The 21745-nt window shown below is 42.1% G+C and overlaps 1 protein-coding gene across 1 annotated transcript in view; it reads left to right on the forward strand.

The window, feature by feature from the left end:
• Positions 1-21745, forward strand: part of LCMT1 (leucine carboxyl methyltransferase 1) — a gene marked incomplete at its 5' end in the record, with an annotated part of 56178 nt that overhangs the window by 22996 nt on the left and 11437 nt on the right. The window contains 5 exons of the mRNA XM_079719620.1: positions 529-561; positions 6375-6451; positions 7354-7415; positions 16863-16965; positions 21255-21375. Of these exons, the coding sequence (XP_079575746.1) occupies positions 529-561; positions 6375-6451; positions 7354-7415; positions 16863-16965; positions 21255-21375 (396 nt within the window). The remainder of the gene's footprint in view (positions 1-528; positions 562-6374; positions 6452-7353; positions 7416-16862; positions 16966-21254; positions 21376-21745) is intronic.

Here is a 21745-nt window from a genome sequence, read left to right on the forward strand (position 1 = left end):
CCACAACTGCCTCCGTCCCCATACTTCATCTCACCAGAGCCCTAGTGAGGATATGTGGGTGGTTTCTCACCTTTTGCTGCTACTAAGTGGGTTATAGTAAACATTCTTGAGTACATTTCCCCTGCATGTGTGGCAGTATACCAGGAGAAGGAGCAAGGATTCTACCCGTGGAACTGCTGGGACAAAAGAACACTCGTGTTTGTAATTTTGACGATAACTTAAGATTTTATTGTAGGCATCGCAGTGTCTTAGGTAACATTTGGAGATTTGCAAGCCTGGGTAATGATAACATGATGCAAAGCCCTTTTGTAGTCATTCTCTGATTTGATGCCTCAATTGTTCTATTTGGGTTCAAGGGCAGGTGTAATTATACTCACTCATAGGAAAGGAAACTTGGGTCTAGTTAGTGGCAGAACCAGGACTAAAGTTCTGGTCTCTGATTCCTGGGCTGGATTTTATTGCCAAACCTTTTCCCTACAAATATCTCACTGATTGCAGTTTCTTTCTTTTTTCTTTTTTTTTTTGTAGGTTTGTACAGATTTTTCTTGGTTCTTCTGTCAGGTCAGTCATGTGGTAGTAATGGGTATGTGCGTCTCTCCAGATTTCTTTTTAAAAAATAATTAATTAATTAATTTGTTTTTGGCTGCATTGGGTCTTCATTGCTGCACGCGGGCTATCTCTAGTTGCGGTGAGCAGGGACTTCTCTTCCTTGCAGTGCGTGGGCTTCTCATTGCAGTGTTTCCTCCTGTTGCAGAGCACGGGCTCTAGGTGAGCGGGCTTCAGTAATTGTGGCACTCAGGCTCAGTAGTTGTGGCTTGCAGGCTGTAGAGCGCAGGCTCAGTAGTTGTGGCATACAGGCTTAGTTGCTCTGCGGCATGTGGCATCTTCCTGGACCAGGGCTCGAACCCGTGTCCCCTGCATTGGCAGGCGGATTCTTAACCACTGCGCCACCAGGGAAGTCCCTCTTCAGATTTCTTGCAGGTGTACACCAAGATAGATGAGAGTAGGTAGGTATAACTTGACCTGCATTATCTATTTTGTCCCTAATTAGCTCACCTGATAAGAAGGTCTTTGGTCATCAGAGCTCCCAACCTTTCTGTTACTTGAGAATCAGTGTCCTCAACATGGCCCTAGTATCGTTTGCCTCTGCATTCTTCCTTCTAGGTGAGATAACTGACATTTATGAAGTGTCTTTACATATATGACATCATAAGTTAACACAAGAGCTGTGTTGGGTGGGGGAGCTTACACATCTGAGGGAAGTGGGGCTTTGAAAGTCTGTGTCTTCCCCCAAATTGGACAGCCAGTGGCATTAGGACGTGGAACCAACATTGGCTCCAGCCCATCAAGCTCCCAATTCCTTCCTCTTTCCTCTGCACACAGCTCTGTGGTTGTTCGGGAGAGTCTTTTCTGTGGGTCGATTGTGCCTCTGTAACGCCGTGACCCTGGTGTGGTGGAAGCAACTGGAACAGAATGTAGTGTAAGAGTGTGTGCACTGCCGGTATTACAGGGGACACTGGAGAAATTCCTCCTTTTTACCCTTTTGATTTGGTCATGTGGTTTGGTTTTTTTCCCCCATCTTGTAGGTAGGTTAATAATGAATAAATCTGAGATTTTAATTTCTGAGCCAGGTACACCGAGGCTTATGTGCCCCTTCCAAGAAAAAGGTTCTCTGTCAAAGGTGAGGAAGGGGAGTAGCACAGGGCCTTAAAGTCCTTTGTGGAAGTTTTTTTTTTTATTGATAATTGTATTGATCCGAAGGGATTTTTAAAAATCTGAAGTTTCTCTCTCTTTTTTTTTTAAGTTATGCTTGTTTGCTCTTTTATTATTTTTTTTAAGTCTTTTCCGTTTTGTTGTGAGTTTTCCCCCCGATTTGATGTTTGCCTTTCATTTTTATTTTTTATTATTTATTTATTTGGCTGCTTGCGTACTTGCGGGATCTTAGTTCCCCGACCAGGGATCAGACCCCGTTCCCCTGCAGTGGAAGGGCGGAGTCCTAACCACTGGACCGCCAGGGAATTCCCTTGTTTGCTCTTTTAGAGCTGAGGTTGCACAGGCCAAATCTGGCCAGCCACCTATTTTTGTAAATAAAGTTTTATTGGAACACAGCCATGCCCATTTATTTACATCTTATCTATGGCTCTCACAGCAGGGCTGAGTAGTTACAGCAGAGACCATTATGACCTACAAAGCCTAAAATGCTTACTTTCTGACTCTTTCCAGAAAGTTTGTTAATCCCTGTTTTAGAGCTATATGCGCCTCTGTAAAAGAGCAGGGGAAGTCGTGTCCATCGATCTTATAGTCTCGTGCTCTTTCCACCTGGGATGGCCCCCCGGCTGCACCAGCAGAGGCTTAGTTGCGAGTCACAGGCCTTCTGGGGCCACTACTGTGTGAGCTTGTTCTATATAATCTCAGGGGCCCAAGACTGGACAGTCGAAGACTCTCATCTTCAGGCAGCAGGCAAAAACAGGGCCAGGGAAAGCTGGTATTGTCATGAGCAAAGAATAAAGGGTGAGTGAAACCCTTTAAGTGGCCTCACTTCTTGGTGTCTCTTGAATTCTGTTCCTGTACAACCAAAGGGTCGGGTATGGAGGGGAAGCAGACTCAGTTTTGGCCGCCTGTGAAGTGGTCGACTACCTTGGATCTTGGAGTCTGAGGGCCACCCTTCCTCGTGGCTGTTCCTGGCTTCCCCCCGGTGACTGTGCCCTGCCTTGGGTGTCTCCCCTGCCTCCTGTGCCATGCGAGCTACTTGGGAGTGGAGTGTCAGAGGGCCGCAGAGAATCATGGAATAAAAAGTTGAAGCATCACTTGCCAGAGCCATTTTGCCCGTTTCTGAAAGCTGAGAAAGAGGATGTCTGTTTCTTAAAAGTTCCAGGTGTGCCTTTTGTAAGCTTTCCTTCCTCGGTTACCCCTTATTCAGAATTCTTATGAGGATCAAGTACACGACTGCCTGGGAAAGCTCTTTAAAAAGTCAGAAGTCCTGGGCATCTACCCTCAGAAAACCATAATTCAAAAAGAGTCATGTACCACAGTGTTCATTGCAGCTCTATTTACAGTAGTCCAGACATGGAAGCAACCTAAGTGTCCATCGACAGATGAATGGGTAAAGAAGATGTGGCACATACATACAATGGAATATTACTTAGCCCTAAAAAGAAACGAAATTGAGTTATTTGTAGTGAGGTGGATGGACCTAGAGTCTGTCTTAGAGTGAAGTAAGTCAGAAAGAGAAAAACAGATATTGTATGCTAACACGTATATATGGAATAAAAAAAATGGTTATGAAGAACCTAGGGGCAGGACAGGAATAAAGACAGACGTAGAGAATGGACTTGAGGACACGGGGAGGGGGAAGAGTAAGCTGGGATGAAGTGAGAGAGTGGCATGGACATATATACACTACCAAATGTAAAATAGCTAGCTAGTGGGAAGCAGCCACATAGCACAGGGAGATCAGCTCAATGCTTTGTGTCCACCTAGAGGGGTGGGATAGGGAGGGTGGGAGGGAGACGCAAGAGGGAGGAGATATGGGGTTATATGTATATGTACAGCTGATTCACTTTGTTATGATGCAGAAACTAACACACCATTGTAAAGCAATTATACTCCAATAAAGATGTTAAAAAAAAAGTCAGAAGTCCTGTGTGAGATGTGGGACACTATGCTGTCCTTCATTTATTTGCTTTTGATTGTCCTCATGGTCTTCTGGAATTTTAGACTGTTCTTAACACTCTATACCTGTGAGTAAAAGTTCTTGAAAGGTGTTGTAGAATTTCTTAGAGAAAGTTATTTCTGTGTATACTTTAAACACATCCTCTGAATATCTTCAGATAACTTTTACACAGCCCTGCTCTGTAGTCAGGTAGTAGGTATGTGTTGCAATTCCAAGAGTGAACAGCTGAAGGTGGGTGAGTCCAGGTCTCCTCTGATGTCAGGAAACCGTATTGTCCCTTTGTTTTGTTTCTTTCTTTTTCTCTTCTTCCTTCTCTGTCCTTCCCCTCCTTCCCCCAGACCAGACCCCCTGAAATTTTAACTGAGGACCATTTTCCGTGTGGGTGGATCTTCCAATTCTGTTACTTGCCCTTAGGGGTCACCTTCCTACCAGGAACTGCTTCCTCATGATTTCTGCCTCCATCATTCTGTCCTGGGGGGGCGGATCTGCTGCCCCTCCTGACCTGTCCTTCATCTCTAGTTATTGTCTGTGTAAATGGTGCTCTTACCTGCCAGTCTGCTCAACAGAAACAAGGAAACATCCTTACTCCTCCTTTTTCTTTATCCCATCCTACACCAAAGAAGCCACCACCAGGTTCTGGATATCAGCAACTTTCTTTTTCTTTCCTCTTTTTAAATTTTTTTTTAAATAAGTAGCTCTCTATTTCTGGGATATAAGTGCAGGTGGGCATGAGGGTATTAAAAGAGTAGCAGGTTATGGAGCGCCTTGTTTCTTGCTAAGTCTTAGGAGTGTGAAGAGCTGTTGCAGGCAGAAAGGGGTGGTGTTTTAGTCTTCACAGCTGGTGATAATAGAGCTGAGGAGAGGATGCATTTGAGAATACTCAGCAGGGCTGAGTGATTGTTTTAAATTGACATATATCAATACTTGACATAATTTTTTATTTTTTTATTTTTTTTAATTTTTTTTTATTTTTATTTTTTTTTTTTTTTGCGGTATGCGGGCTTCTCACTGCTGTGGCCTCTCCCGTTGCAGAGCACAGGCTCCGAATGCGCAGGCTCAGCGGCCATGGCGCACGGACCCAGCCGCTCCGCGGCATGTGGGATCTTCCCGGACCGGGGCACGAACCCGTGTCCCCTGCATCGGCAGGCGGACTCTCAACCACTGCGCCACCAGGGAAGCCCAACATAATTTTTTAATTGAAGTATAGTTGATTTACAATGTTTTGTTAGTTTCAGGTGTACAGCAGAGTGATTCAGTTATATATATATAGCGAGAGATAACAGACATAGATATAGATATCTATTCTTTTCCAGGTTCTTTTCCCTTATAGGTTATTACAGAATATTGAGTAGAGTTCCCTGTGCTATACAGTAGGTCCTTGTTGTTCCTCTGTTTTATATACAGTAGTGTGTGTACGTTAACCCCAAACTCTTAATTTATCCCTCTCCCCTTTCCCCTTTGGTAACCATAAGTTTGTTTTCTCTGTCTGTGGGTCTATTTCTGTTTTGTACATAAGCTCATTTGCATCATTGTTTTTAGATTCCACATATAAGCGATATCATATGATTTGACACATAATACTATGTTAGTTGCATAGTATGTATTACATAGTGATCTGACATTTGTGTATATTCGGGCTGAGTGATTGATTGGACAGGAAGGAGGAGCTGGAGAATTCTAGCATGACCAGTAGGTGAGTGGATGGGCGTGTAGCCACCGACTCAGCTAGGAAAAGCACGAGGGGGAAGCAGGCTGTGTGTGTGTGTTTCACACTTTTTAAAACTGCAGCCACAGTAAAAAAAAAAAAATAACTGTACATCCCTAGCCAGGACCCACGTCTATGTACCTATGTCTGTAAATAATAAGGGCACACACATGGTACTTACTAAGGGCAGGCCCTGTTCTGAGTGTCACTCACGTATTTCCTCATTAATCCCCACAACCCTATGAGGTGTTATTTTCTCTACTTTTCAAATGAGGAAACCTTGGCCCAGGGAGTTTAGTGACTTTCCCCAGGCCTCACAGCAAACAAGTGGTGGAGCTGGGATTTGAACCTTGTCCCTCCAGGCTCCAGAGTGCCTGCTGTTTACCACCCCACTATTCTCCACTATCACAGAAAAAAATAAATGTATCCCTCATTCCACGTGATGCTTTCTGATATTTGCTACTTTATTCTATTTCATCCCCAAACTGCTGGTCACAACCCACCACATTGGTTTCTTGACCCTCTCTAATAGGTCTCAAGCTACTTTAAAAAAAAAAAAAATTAATTAATTAATTAATTTTGGCCACACTGGGTCTTCGTTGCTGCGCGCGGGCTTTCTCTAGTTGTGGCGGCGCGCGGGCTTCTCGTTGTGGTGGCTTCTCTTGTTGCGGAGCACATCAAGCTGTTTTTTTGAGAAATACTCTTAATGTCCTGCTTCCAGTCTATCTCTTAACATCCCAGTGACCATTCCCCTGATTCAGGCTCCCCGTCACTTGTCTACTGGGCAGCTACAATAAGCTCCTTTTTCCCTCCATTTGTTCTTTATGCTGAGACCAAATAACTTGAAAAGTACGTTTCTTACCATATCGTTCCCCTGATTTTAAATCTGTAAGTATCCCATTGCTCTTCAGGCCCTAGCACTTGGTACATGAAGATGATAGGTAAATGTATGAGTAATAAATAATTATAGAAAGATTACTGTGTGTTTTTTCTCAGGATGAAGATCTTCTACCAAGTAAATATTTTGAAATCGACTTTCCAATGATAGTCACGAGAAAGCTGCACAGCATCAAGTAAGTGTGGCTTTGGCCGGAAGCAAGAGCCTGGTGAGATTCAGAACCAGATCCTGGTAGACGGCAGGTCTGAGGCAGGAGACCTCATTTTAGGGCACTGCTTTCCTTTCATCCCCTCCTCCCTCTTTCTTGCCCCCGGGACCCTCATTCCAACATATTGTGCAGTCTTCAACATAAAATATACCCTCCTTTGTGACTCTTCTCTCCATTCATGTAATTTCTCTGAACATTTAAAAAAATGACCTAGAGTAGATTAATAATCTGAATTTAAAAAATTTTTATATTGGATTGTAGTTGATTAACAATGTTGTGTATTAATCTGAATTTTTATGTGTATTTTGCTTACTTATCGTCAGGGTATAGAAAGGTGCCTGGCCCAGAATAGATGTGTAGTAAATATTTTTTGAATGAATGAATGGGAGGCTGAAGTTAATCAGTTATTTTGGGCTCGGCCTATGGGATCTTAGTTCCCCGACCAGGGATTGAACCCATGTCCCCTGCATTGGAAGCACAGAGTCCTAACCACTGGACCACCAGGGAATTCCCTGGTTTTTTGCATATTTTTGATTGGGAGAGTTATCACATAAATGTTACTAAAAACACTGGAACATTTGGAAAATTCTTGCTAACCTGTGTGTAGCTGTTTCTAAGTAAGTATGTCATGATCAGTTTGTGATTTGATATCAGATTCTCCGTGTAAAGCTTAGCTGACCTAACTGACTTGTGTCCCCTGGACTTTTACTGTATGTGCCTAGGGTCAAATGTGATTAAATAGATGACCCTTTGGCGTGGCCCTTCCTTTGAATAGTAGTGATACCTATTTGCCATGTCTGTAGTGGTTGCCTGCATTTTAGCAGTAAATGAGCTGCTTGACTCACCTTTCTTTTTCTCATCTTCTACAGATTGAAACCTCTCCTATCAAAACCCATTTTAGACTTACATTCAGAGGACACACTTCAAATGGGCAAGTATCCTTAACCTAAGTAATACAACCTGGGCTATATAACAATTTTTGCTCTTTTTCCCCTTTTCTTTTTAAAGATGGTGTGTGTGTGTGTTTGTGTGTGTGTGTGTGTGTGTGTGTGTGTACACGAATACACGTATCCTTCTGCTGATACATTTTCACTTCCACCACAGTTACTATAAAGGAATTTAAAACAGTTTTGATGTGATTCTTCTTAGATGTCCACAGGTCCCACTCTTTAAAAAGAATTTAAATTAGTTGTGAACATTTCAAAAATGGGAGATTTTTCATGAAAGTCTTGATTTTCAGTTTTGCTTGGAAAAATCACATCTAGCTCCTACATGGCAGTCGTTGAGCAGCGGCCGCTTCATTTGGAAGGGTCGTGTCTTCTCCAGTTCTGACCCCACCACTCCCTCTTGTCTTACACCTGACCTGCTTCCTGGTTTATGTCACCTCCTTGGCCCCTGTAGTCAGTTTTTCCCCTTAAGTTTTAATTATGAATGTTTACAACACCACTTTCCTCATTTCTAAGCCTTTCGAATTATGGTAAAACTCTTCCAGAATCTTCCATTGTTTTCAGTCTCTATCTGACAGAGAGGTTCCAGGGCCTTATTAATAATTTGGGTCAGAAAACATGCTTAGAGAGGATGGCCTTCTCGGATGGTTGACACAGATAGCACAGCAAACATCAGACGATTAGATATGCGTCCTCTTTTACACAACCGCAGTGCTTTAGTCATCCTCCTGGTGATCAGATTCCCAATAAAGTTTCCACAGAAAATGATATCTCCCCCATCCTTTGTTTCCCTTATACAAGTTGTAAGTAGAAGCTGTTCAGGCTTTGCCATTTGCTGGCCTATTTGCTTTCTGTACAGTTTTGCTACCGTAATTTTCTATGTATTTGGTGTCAGAATGATTATCTGCAATGAATGTGCTAGTACTTTTCTAGGACTTTGATCCATCAATGTAGAAACATATGAAGTAGAAAGTAAAGACTTACCATAATCCCTCCTCCCACCCAAGATAACCAGTGTTCAGAGTATTTTCTACTGCAGATGAACAGTATACCCAGAGAAAGGTAAATGTCACACATAATAAAGTACACACACAGATATAATCCAGTGCGTGGCACATAAAAGTCTCAATAATTTTTTGTTGAATGAATGTATATATACATTGAATAAATATATGTTGTAGTGTAACATATATTTGTTGAACCAATGGATCTATACTTCTATATATAAATATAGGTTTATATGTAATTTTAATAAAATAAATAATTTATACATACTGTTTTGTGACTTGCTCTTTTCATGTCCTAGTAAATCATGGCTGTCTTTTCATGTCAGAATATATAAATCTACCTCATTATTTCTAATGGCTTTACAGTACTCCTCTGCATGGAAAGTCCATTTTATTTAATCTTTTCCCTACTGATGGTCATTTAGATTGCTGCCTTTTTATATTTTTATATTCAACAGTGTTGTAGAAAACACATATATATGTGCGTATTTGCAGGAATTGCTAGCTCAGAGAATTGTACATTCTGAATTTTAATAGCTACTACCAAACTGATCTTCAAGAACATTTTATTAATTTATGTTTTCATTAAGAGCAGATGAGGACTCTCTCTCTCTACACCCTCACTAATGCTGGATATTATCATTTTTAAAAATTTCTACCAATCTGATGGGCTGTAACAATGTCCCATTATTTTAAAATTTTATATAACTTTGAATGCTAATGAGATAGAGTATCTTTCTATAGTTTTATTGGCCTTTAGGAATTTGTTTGTAAATTGCCTTTTCATTTCCTTTGCCCATTTTTTTCTTCAGTTGCATTGTTTCCCCCCAGTCTTTTTTTTTTCAATTTGTAGGAACCCTTTATAACATACAGATATGTTCTTTGATAAAAGCCTCTTGTCAACTTTTTTTTAAAAAGTATTTATTTATATATTTATATTTATTTGGTTGCACCGGGTCTTAGTTGCAGCAGGTGGGCTCCCTTAGGTGCAGCTCACAGACTCCTTAGTTGCGGCTCGCCGGGTCCTCAGCTGCAGCACCTGGGCTCCTTAGTTGCAGCTCCAGGGCTCCTTAATTGCGGCAGGCAGGCTCCTTAGTTGTGGCTTGTGGGCTCCTTAGTTGTGGCATGCGAACTCTTAGTTGTGGCATGCATGTGGGATCTAGTTCCCCGACCAGGGATCGAACCCGGGCCCCCTGCATTGGGAGCATGGAGTCTTATCCACTGCGCCACCAGGGAAGTCTCTTGTCAACTTTTTTTATTGTATATTTTTTTCTTAGTCTTTTGCTTGTTTTTTTAAATCTATGTTTGTGTCTTATGTGGGTAAATTCTCCAGTCTTGTCCTTTATATCAATAGTTTTTGATCTTGCCATCATACTGAGAAAGGAATCTGAGTAAAAATAAATAAAAACGTGAATGAAAATCTGAGAAAAGTGATAGATGATAATAAACTGACCAAAATTTCATTTAAAAATTACCCTTTTTCATCAAACCCCTGGGGCTGTGATTGTAAGAATCACCACTATTTATTTATCAATAGGAGAGAAAAAGTGCTGACAAATTAAACTGATACATTATCGACTGTTAGATGCATCCAGATTTCAGAAATGTGAAAATGGGAAAAATATATGCATCTTAGAATTGATGATAGATGTTTTCTTAAGCTGAACTATGCACAGGGTAAGAAATTAAAAGTATGTAAATGAGCACACAATGAAAAGTAAGTCAGGATGAGTTCTTAAAAAGTAAGTCAGATTCTATTACTTTCCTGCTTCAATCTTTCTAGTGCTGAAATTTACATGGTTAATTGGGTGTCTGGATGCCTCCTGATTTTCTTTCCTTTTTTTTAAAATATTTATTTTTATTATTTATTTGGCTGCGTTGGGTCTTAGTTGAGGCACGTGGGATCTTTAGTTGTGGTGCGTGGGCTCTTCGTTGGGGTGCGCAGGCTTCTCTCTAGTTGTGGTGCAGGCTCCAGAGTGCTTGGGCTCTCTAGTTGTGGCACACAGGCTCTCTAGTTGTGGTGCAGGCTCTAGAGCACACGGGATTAGTTGCCCCATGGCATGTGGGATCTTAATTCCCCGACCAGGGATCGAACCTGTGTCCCCTGCATTGGAAGGCAGATTCTTAATCACTGCACCACTAGGGAAGTCCCGCGATTTTATTTTCGACTACAGTAACTATGATCTCACCACACTGCCCTCCTGCTGTCCTCTGAATGTGCCAAGCTTGCTCTCACCTTCAAACCTTTCCTCTTCCCCTGGCCTGGAACTCTTTCCCCCTAATTTTGCTTAATGGGCTCCATCTCATCACCCATGTCCCACTTCAGCTGCCACCTCCTACTCTAGGCATAGTTTTCTCTCATCCTCTTTTATTTTCTTCATAGCTCTTAATACTCTGATGCTATCTTGATTCTTCATTTGTTTAATGATTCACCATCTCTCCCTCCTTGAGGGGATAAGCCTCAAGAGCACAGGAACCTCTCCTATCTTGTTCATTGCTATGTCCCCAGCACCTAGAACAGTGCCTGGCACACAGAGATTATTGATGGAATAAATACATACCTGAATGCTTGGATGAGTGAATGTTTGTGTCTTTGTAATCCATCTCAACTCCGATGTGGAACTGGTTGAGTATAAAGTAAAAAGAGCAACAAATCAAAGCATTTCAGAGTGGTGTCAGGTATCTCAGCTGAGCCTTAAGAAGGAGAAACTCTCTAGGGGGAAGATTGTCTCACACAAGGCAAGCTTAGGGAAAGAAGGAGCATGCGAGGAAGCTGAAAGGCCAGTGTGACTGGAGCTGGCAGTGGGGAGGGGTGCATGGCTCAAGATGAAGCTGAAGAAGGCGGGGCTGCATCATGCAGGATCTCCTCAGCCAGGCCAAGTAGTGTGGACTCTCTTCTAAGGGAGGTGGGACCCTGTTATGTGCTCCCAAAAGACTGCACCCCCCTTTGTAGTGTTCCCACACTTGTCCACTCTTCATCTTCCCTGCTGGATTGCAGGCCCCATGGGGGCAGGACCGTGCCTTTTTGTTCATCAGTTTCTTCCCAGGACTCAGTGCCCAAGACATAATGAGAGCTCAGTAAGTACTCCTGGGTGGACAGATGGACAGACAAACAAGCAAAACTTCTGTGTGGTCCAGAAATCCACCTGAGGCTGTCTTTATTTTACAATGCTTTTTTTTAATTATAATTTTTTAAACTTTTTATTTTATATTGGAGTATAGCTGATTAACAACGTTGTGATGGTTTCAGGTGCACAGGAAAGCGACTCAGCCATACATGTACATGCATCCATTCTCCCCAGACTCCCCTCCCATCCAGGCTGCCACGTAATATTGAGCAGAGTTCCCTGTGCTATACAGTAGGTCCCCGTTGGTTATCCTTTTAAAATATAGCAGTGTGTACATGTCAATCCCAGCTTTATTTTTTATTTTATTTTTATTTTTTTGCGGTACGTGGGCCTATTACTGTTGTGGCCTCTCCCGTTGCAGAGCACAGGCTCTGGACATGCAGGCTCAGCGGCCATGGCTCACGGGCCCAGCTGCTCCGCGGCATGTGGGATCTTCCCGGACTGGGGCACGAACCCGTGTCCCCTGCATCGGCAGGCGGACTCTCAACCACTGCGCCACCAGGGAAGCCCCAGCTTTTTTATTTTTAAACTAAAATGTTCTAGGAAAATCTGGGGACCTAAAGGAACACTTTGCAATCCTAATAATAAGTCTGTCTTTGAAGACATATAATGAATGGGATTGATGGGACTCACTACAGGTCAGTAGCACATGGGAACACATCTCTCTTGAAATGCTGACTTGGAGGTGATGGAAGAGATCGTGACTTGTATGCCCTGTGGATTCTGTGTGTGTGTGTGTGTGTGTGTGTGTGTGTGTTTAACTACCATGTTACATTGTGTAAATCTTCTACTTTCTCCTGCCTTTCATAGGTGTGAGCTGAATGAGGCAGATAATTAAAGCCTATATGAGTTTTTGCTCTGTAACAAACCACTGCAAAGCATGTGGCTTAAAATAACAGCCGTCTGTTTAGCTCACAATCCTGCAGCTTGGCAACTTGGGTTGGGTTCACCTGGGTGGAGCTTCTCAGCACCTGCCCGGATTTAATCATCTGTGGTCTGGTCTTCACAGAAGACCTCCACGATGTACCACCATTGAGTTAGGCCAAGGAGTGCATGCCCACTTTCCTTTACTAAGTGCCTCAGTAAATCTTTCATGATGACTCTAGGTTAAAAAACATATCAGCAGTTCTGTTTATTAATAAGTTGGGTTCAAGCATTGTAAGTATTTATGTCCTAACAACTTTTTGGTCATTGGAAAAAAAAGCCACTTACATTCTAAGAACAAATACTCTCTTAATTTCATTCTTAAATAACCACAGTTACTTCTAATGGGATATGTGCTCCTGTCGGGCCCTTTATGACCTCACCTGGGAGCCAGATTGGACGCTACCACCTGTTCCTCTTGTAATATTGCAAATGATGTTTGAGCAGTAGTGGCTTTTTCATCACAGTCATACCTGAGAAATCAGCTTTGCAGAGATACGGTGTCATTAAAAGGAGTGCAGAGAAGTCTCCTGTGGAAACTGTGACTGCCTTGAGCTGGTGGTCTGCTTGTGTCTGGTGCATGTTGAGTATCTCTGGGTTTCCCTCAAAAATTTAAAACATCCTGTTCTGCCCTTGTGAGTTGGTTGTGCCACCCCAGGGCACCTCAGTACAGTTTGGGATCTATGGAGCTCAGCACTTTGACATCGCCCTTAATCGTAGCCATAGCCATATGAGGTTGCCATTGTATGCATTTTATACTTAAAAGTAGGCGTGAGCAGTATGTCATATGACTAGGAACTGGCAGAGTAGACATTTGCTGTCAGGGCTGTTTGAGACCAAAGCCCATTCCTCTGCAGGTGTACTCCAAAGAGAGTTTTCATCTTGGGAACCATGTCCTGGATAAAAGCTACGGCATGTAAAGTTGTCCCTATCCAAGAATAATTAGGACTATTTAAGGATTTTAAAAATTTAACGTCGACTAGTGATTTTGAATTTTTGTGTGTAAGTTTAATGCAGGGTTTCTTAACCTCAGCCCTCCTGACACCTGGGGCTGGATAATTCCCTGTTGTGGGGCTGCCCTGCATAGTTTATAATGTTTAGCAGCATCCCTAACCTCTGCCTATTAGATGCCACTAGCATCCCCCTGTTGCGACAACCAAAAATGTCTCCAGGCACTGCCAGATGTTCCCTAGGGACAAAGTTGCCCTGGTTGAGAACTGCTGCTTGAATGAAATGATGACCAAGCCTGAGGAATAGGATTTTCATACTTGCTTCTTCATTCTGGCCATGTACAAATTGGTTCTTAATTTTTTAAAAACCCATCATAGTGTTATGTTTTCAGGGGTTCTCCCTCTTAAATCCTCTTAAAGTCAATCCTCTAAAGATTGATCACAGAAGGAACTACTAGTAGCAGTTCGGAGGTTTTCAATCAATGTTAATTGGCTTTCCAGAATTGGGCAAGTATGGGCTATTCCTTTAGAAAGTTGTTCTTATAAGAGTATCACACAAAAAGCTTTTTAATCCTATCCCGTTCTTCTCTTAGGAAGTAGAAAATAGAAAAAAAGGAAGGGATTGTGGGTCTCGTTTTGATGAACAAGGTCTTTTTCTCACCCAGTCTCAGAAGCGTTCCAAAAGTATCAAGGTTTTTTTGTTGTTCCCATGGTCTCTTGCTAGAGTTAGATTTTATAAAAATGGCATATCTTCCCAGAATAGTAAAACTCCTTTGAAACTTGCCCTGAGCCTGTATCTTCTACCAAATGCATTCTGTTTCTTGTGAAATGAAGGTAAGGCATCCTTCAAGGGCGGATAATAGACCTTCTATTTCTACACAGCTTGAGTAGCCCCTGACTTCAGAGGAGCATGGGGATCATGATGGGTGTGTGGTGTGCGTTACTAGAGCATCAGATCTATCATTAATGGGACCTTGGGGACATCACATCCAGCACTTCCCAGGCAGCTTGCCAGGGCACACGGATGGACCACTGCTGGGTATGCCCCAAGTCACTGACCCTTGCTCAATTTTGACCTTGTGCTCAATTTTTTTTTTTTTTTTTTTTTTGTGGTACGCGGGCCTCTCACTGTTGTGGCCCCTCCCGTTGCGGAGCACAGGCTCCGGACATGCAGGCTCAGCAGCCATGGCTCATGGGCCTAGCCGCTCCGCAGCATGTGGGATCTTCCCGGACCGGGGCACGAACCCGTGTCCCCTGCATCGGCAGGCGGACTCTCAATCACTGCGCCACCAGGGAAGCCCTGTGCTCAATTTTTAAGAGTAATCATGACCATGTGCCATTTTTGTCTTGTGTGCTACCTTTAGATCCACATCTCTGAGTAAGACTTGTCTTCTGTGAATTGCACGGTTCAAGGAAACCACATGCTTCAACATTCTGATGGTCTCTTTGTGTGTGTATGTCTGTGTGTGTGTGGTCAGGGATGGAAAAACTCATCTTGAATATATATATTATTTGTAAGAAGGCACACAGGCATTTGGGAATCACTGCTTGTTTTCACAGCAGGACAAGCAAGTGCCTTCACATCCTTGATATTCTTTTCTGGACTCAGGTGTTATGGTGCTTGGGACTGACTCTGGGTTTCCCAGCCTTGCCCTTTGGTGGTTTCCTGACATCTAGCAGATTCCTAGGAGGTATTTCTTGTAGCTTATTGGGTGTGGCCAAGTGTATTTGAACCAGCTGAATGGGGTTCTCAAGAAAATAAGGGAGAACCTGCTTACATGCTGTTTCACCTTTCCCACACTTTTTGCTGTGGGTTCTCAGGAGAGAACTTGAGTTCTTAGCAATGATGTAGGATGGCTGTAGAATGTCCCAGCTTCTTCCGTGGTTTGTACCGTTGAGGAATTTGAGTGAACAGTGCTTCAGGTAAATAATCAAGCAATTTAATTTCTTTTTTTATTATAATCTATTTTAAAAAATAGTTTAAATTGAAAAGAATTTCAGGCCTACACAAAAATAATGTGGCTAGATTGATGAACCTTCATGTACCCATCGCCTAACTTTATTGCCAGTCTCATTTCATCTATACTGGTGGTTCTAAAAGTGTAGTCCCAGGCTAACAGCATCAACCCCATCTGGCAACTTGTTAGAAATACAGATTTCTACTTTTGAAAAATCTGAATCAGAAACTCAGGGGCCGGAGCCTGATCAGTCTGTTTTAACAAGCCCTCTGGGCGAATCTGATGCCTGCCAAAGCTTGAGAACTACTATACATACCATTCCATCCAACCTCTGGTGGAATATTTTAAAGGAAATATTTTATTTGTAAATACTTTAGTACATAAACTATTTTCTTTTAAACATAATAGCTCACAAGTTGACAAAACATTTAGAGAGCAATTGGTACCAGTATTTAAATAGGCTTACTCTTTGATCTCCTAATTCTTCTCATCATAACCTGTGTAACTGGACAGACAAGTCCTTTGTGACATGTATACAAGGATGTTTGTTGCAGTGCCTGAGATGGAGTAAACTTGGAAATACTGCCTGTCTAATATTGAGCGATTGGCTAAGTAAGTTGTTTTATCTACTCCGTGGAGCATGGAGAAATCATAGAGAATGATGTCTGTGATACTATTGTTAAATAGGAAAAGCTTTCAAAACAAGTATTGGGTGACCCCATTATCTTTTTTTGTGCAGGGTGTGTGTGTATGTGTGTGTGTGTGTGTGTGCGTTTGAGGGAGAGAGGGAGAGAGAGAGAGTGGATGTGTCCATGTTGTGTATAGGAGTTTAAGCACATAGAAAAAAGGCTAGAATGTTATACACCAAAACACTAATAGCTGTCTTTGGAAGGTATGATTTTTAGTTAATTTTCACCGTCCTCTTACCTGATTTTTTTCCCCATAATGAGCATGGATTTTTATTTTTATTTTTTTAATAAATTTATTTATTCATTCATTCATTCATTTATTTTTGGCTGTGTTGGGTCTTCGTTGCTGCATGAGGGCTTTCTTTAATTGCATCGAGCGGGAGTTAGTCTTTGTTGTGGTGCACGGGCTTATCATTGCGGTGGCTTCTCTTGTTGTGGAGCACGGGCTGTAGGCGTGTGGGCTTCAGTAGTTGTGGTACGTGGGCTCAGTAGTTGTGGCTCGCGGGCTCTGGAATGTAGGCTCAGTAGTTGTGGAGCACGGGCTTAGTTGCTCTGTGGCATATGGGATCTTCCCAGACCAGGGCTCGAAACCGTGTGCCCTGCATTGGCAGGCAGATTCTTAACCACCACGCCATCAGGGAAGCGCGAGCATGCATTTTTATAATGGAGAAAAACAATACATATACTTTAGTTTTGAAAAAGTCACATCCATTGAAATTATAATCTCTTCTTGATCAATTTCTGTTGAAATTATAATCTCTTCTTACATTTACAGATGGGCACATGATGGATTCAACAAGATATGCCATCATTGGAGCAGATCTCCGAGATATACCTGAACTGGAAGAGAAACTAAAGAAATGTAACATGAATACACAGTGAGATTTTTTTTTTAACCTCTTACATTTGTGATTTCATGCTAATTTGAGATAAGGCCAGTTGGAGGTACAGCATGATAACATGTACCGTTTTTTTTTTCATTGCTACTTAGAGTAGTTTTCTGAAATTTTTTGAGAAGCAGTGTTCCTTGAGTCTGTTTTCCCATGAGAATCACCTGTATTGCTTTTGTAAAATACTGACTACTAATATAAGTTTGAGGGAAGATAATTGTATGCATAGAAACATATAATTGTAACATATAAAGAAAGGATTAGCATCCAGGGTATATAAAGAATACCTACTATTTTTTAAAAAGTCCAGTAGAAAAATGGGCAAAGGATAGATCACCAGGCAGCTCGAAGAGGAAATGGGGTATCATATTAAAATGGTATTGAACTTAAGTAGTAATCAGATGAAATTCTGTTTTACTGCCACCAAGTTGGCAAAAATGTAAAAGTCTGACAGTATCAAGTGTTGGCAAGGATATCGGGGGGAAAAGGAATGGTCGTCCACCACTGGTGGGAGTGATCTTGGTGTGACCATTGCAAGGAATGATATGGAATTATCTAGTGAAATTGTCAGTACCATATGAATTTGCAGTTCCATTGTTGGGTGTGTCCCCCCGAGAAGGTCTACATGTATGTACAAGGAGGATGTTCATTGCAGCTTCTGTTTTTAGTAGCAGAGAATTGGGAACAACTTAAACGTCCATCAGGAGGAGAATGGATGAATGCTATGTAAAATGCATGACTTCGGCGAGAACTCAAAAACTTAATGTTGAGTTTTTAAAAATTAAATTACAGAGTGTGATACCAAATGTGTAAAGTCAAACCCCCCCAAATACTGTATTTTCATGATTACATATATACGTAACAGAAGTATTTTTAAAATGGACCAGAAGGGTTCACACCAAATTCTTGAGAGTGGGTACCTTTGGGAGGCAGAGGAGGGGAGTGAGATGTGTGGTTTTAGCACAGTGATGCTGGTCAAATAGATAAAGAGCTAGTGGGAGGAAAAGGCATATCCACCTGGTCTAATGTAGGTGAAAATGACACTTTCAAGGATATTTGAGGTGAGTAACTCAAGGGAGAGGTTTGGAAGGCAGGTAAGGGAAAGGGAAAGTTATTTTAAAGAATAAATTGAAGAATCAGTGGCAAACGATGAAGGAAATTAGCAACAAGGGAAATCGTTGCTGGAGGAGAGGGAAGGGAGGATGTAGAGCATGGACTGAGGTTAACTAGCCTTGAGGGAAGAGAAACACTCTGTTCTTCTGAGAGGGCAGGAAGGAGGGTAAGGACAGGTGCAAATACAGGTGAGCTTTGGGCGATGGAGGGGTGGGAAGTATAGGGGGTTAAAGTGTGATCTTCCTAACACTTCAGCACAGTGATGGCTGTGACCTTTGCATATTGAAGTTCTTGCTTACGTGTTTAGTCTAGAATCATCAACCAGGTTGTCATTCTTAGGATTTACACTTCCACCAGCTCAAATGTCAGGGACAGCTCTACTTGACCCAGTGTTGTCACTCCAGCTTTATTGTCTGAGTCTGTCTCACCAGGTGTTCAGAAGTAAGGTCAATACACTGTAAAGAGTATTTGTGCTTCTTTTTTCCTTTGGGACGACCCTTAGGTGGTTCACTGATTGCAGAATGTAGTGTGTTTTCTTAAATTTATTTAAATTTATTTAAATTTTCTTAAATTTATTTTTTAATTGAAATATAGTTGATTTACAATGTTGTATTAATTTCTGCTGTACAGCAGAGTGACTCAGTTATACACATATATACATTCTTTTTCATATTCTTTTCCATTATGGTTTATCCCAGGATATTGAATATAGTTCCCTGCACTATACAGTAGGACCTTGTTGTTTATCCATCCTATATATCAATATAATAGTTTGCATCTGCCAACCCCAAACTCCCAGTCCGTCCCTCCCACCACTCCCACCTTAGCAACCACAAGTCTGTTCTCTCTGTCTGTGAGCCTGTTTCTGTTTCATAGATAGGTTCATTTGTGCCCTTTTTTAAAATTTATTTTTGGCTACGTTGGATCTTCATTGCTGCGCGTGGGCTTGTTCTAGTTGCAGCGAGCGGGCGCTACTCTTCATTGTGGTGCTCAGGCTTCTCACTGCGGTGGCTTCTCTTGTTGTGGAGCATGGGCTCTAGGCGCACGGGCTTCAGTAGTTGTGGCTCGTGGGCTCTAGAGTGCAGGCTCGGTAGTTGTGGCACACAGGCTTAGTTGCTCCACGGCATGTGGGATCTTCCCGGACCAGGGCTCAAACCTGTGTCCCCTGCATTGGCAGGTGGATTCTTAACCACTGCACCACCCGGGAAGCCCTGTGCCGTATTTTAGATTCCACAAATAGGTGATATCATATGGTATTTGTCTTTCTCTTTCTGACTTACTTCACTTAGTATGGTAATCTCTAGTTGCATCCATGTTGCAAATGGTATTATTTCATTCTTTTCTATAGCTGAGTAGTATTCCATTGTATATATGTACCACACCTTCTTCATCCATTCATCTGTCGATGGACATTTAGGTTATTTCCATGTCTTGGTTATTGTGAGTAGTGCTGCTATGAATGTAGGGGTGCATGTATCTTTTTGAATTAGAGTTTTGTCTAGATACATGCCCAGGAGTGGGATTGCTGAATCATATGGCAACTCTATCTCTATTTTTAGTTCTCTGAGGACCCTCCATACTGTTTTCCATAGTGACTGCACCAACTTACATTCCCACCAACAGTGTAGGAGGGTTCCCTTTTCTCCACACCCTCTCCAGCATTTGTTATTTGTAGACTTTTTAATGACGGCCATTCTGACCGGTGTGAGGTGGTACCTTGCTGTAGTTTTGAATTTCATTTCTCTGATAATCAGCGATGTTGAGCAAGTAGTGTGTTTTCTTTTAGCTGAAGGGAAGTCTTAACTTTCAAGGACACCACTGGATTTCTTGGGGGCACATGGTTTGTGAAGTCAGAAGTAGATTGGTTAAAGCTGATACCGATGGGCCTGGAGCCCTCTCAGGATGAGGAGAGCACGAGTCTTAGAATCTCACCCTGGGTTTCTGTCTTACTTCTCCTGCTCACTAGTTGTTTAATAGGGGAGAGTGGTTTTTTTTGTTTTTTTAAATCTTTTTGAGGCTTAGTGTTTTCATTTATTAACTGGGCTAAAAACTATCTCACAAGATGGTTTTGAAGATCAAGTAACGGCATGCAAAAACAGTTGAACAGGAATTGGCACGTGATAGGCCCTGAGTCAGTTGCCTCTGACTCTAACTATAGTTGCAGTAACCATCTGTTTTGGCAGATGTGCTGGAAGGTTAGGGAAGTAATTGGGTATAAGTTGGGCTAGCTCTTGATTGGGAAGTTTGCCTCGCTTTTGGAGATCTATAAAATGGATGAAAAACAATTGTTGAAACAAGTATTCGAATTATGTATTCCTCCTTGTGGTTTCATTTGTATTCTCTGTTTTCCTTTATGGGCTGTCTTGTCTTTGCTTTTCTTTCACTTATATTTTGAAAAATATTAATCCTCTTTTTTAATATTGCTAATGGCTACCTCTTAGAAAATATATGGTAAAAATATCTAACTTCATTTTTAAATAATTCAAATCTACAAAAAAGTTACAAAAATAATACAAAAAACTCCCATATAGCCATCTTTACCTGGCCTGGGCTTAGGTGGGTGGCTCGTCTGCTGGGGGCCAGGTTTAGGTGATGTGCCCTGGGGTTCACTCATGTGTGGACAGTGGGCAGGTCAGCTGGGCTGCCTCATTCTCATCCACAGGACCTCCCCTCCAGTGGTAAGCTAGCTTGGTTTCATTCACATGGTGGTTTCAGGTTTCCAAGTGCTGCAAGAGAGCAAGCACCAGTGTGTAAGTCATTTCCGAGCTTCTGCTTGTATCCTGTCTGTTGCTGTTCCATTGGCCAAAGCAAGTTACATGACTAACCCAGATTCCAGGGGAAGGGAAATAAGCTTCACCTCCTGAGTGGGAGAATCTGCGGGTTCACATCGCCGCACTGTGGGTGCACGGTAGGGAAGACTAGCTATTTTTATAGTCTACCACACACATTTAACACATTTTCACCAGCAAGACAAAACTCATTGCTGATTGCTCGCCTTTTTACAGTGTAAAACTTTGGGCCCCAATGCACTGATTGTTGATGTGAAAACTAGTGCTTCTGGTTTTCCTGGGGTATGAAGTGCCCTCCCTGTAATGTGAGTGCAATTTGAGAGTCCCATTTTGATGAAAACATATTTATGTGCCTTTTTTTTTTCTTTCCTTAAGATTGCCAACCCTCCTGATAGCTGAGTGTGTGCTGGTTTACATGACTCCAGAGCAGTCTACAAACCTTCTCAAGTGGGCAGCCAAGAGTTTTGAGACTGCCATGTTCATAAACTACGAACAGGTAAAAGGAAGCACGAGAAATTTGCCTTCTTCTTGGGACTCCAGTGGTGGCTTTCTCTCTCTGAGCACCCTCGGAATATGTTTTCACTTATTCTTTTCCTTTTGCCTCCAGCCACTCACATATCTCCTTTATTAATCGGTTCCCGCAAACCTAGTACTCCTGAGTTCTTGACTGCTGGCAAACTTTTAGCGAGATTTGTTGGAACTTCTGTCTTGTCCTTTAAGAAAGTTGTTTGAGTTCTTATCATTGTGTTTCCTGTAGTGTCATAGATTTTGATGGAAGGAATTTTGGCTATCATCAGCATAGGGGTAGCAAACTCAGATGCCTTCAGAGGCAGGTAGTGATGCAGATGCAGGCAGTTGGTTAGGTG

The sequence above is a fragment of the Hyperoodon ampullatus genome (genome assembly GCF_949752795.1).
Source record: "Hyperoodon ampullatus genome assembly, chromosome: 14".
Lineage (NCBI taxonomy): Eukaryota > Metazoa > Chordata > Mammalia > Artiodactyla > Ziphiidae > Hyperoodon > Hyperoodon ampullatus.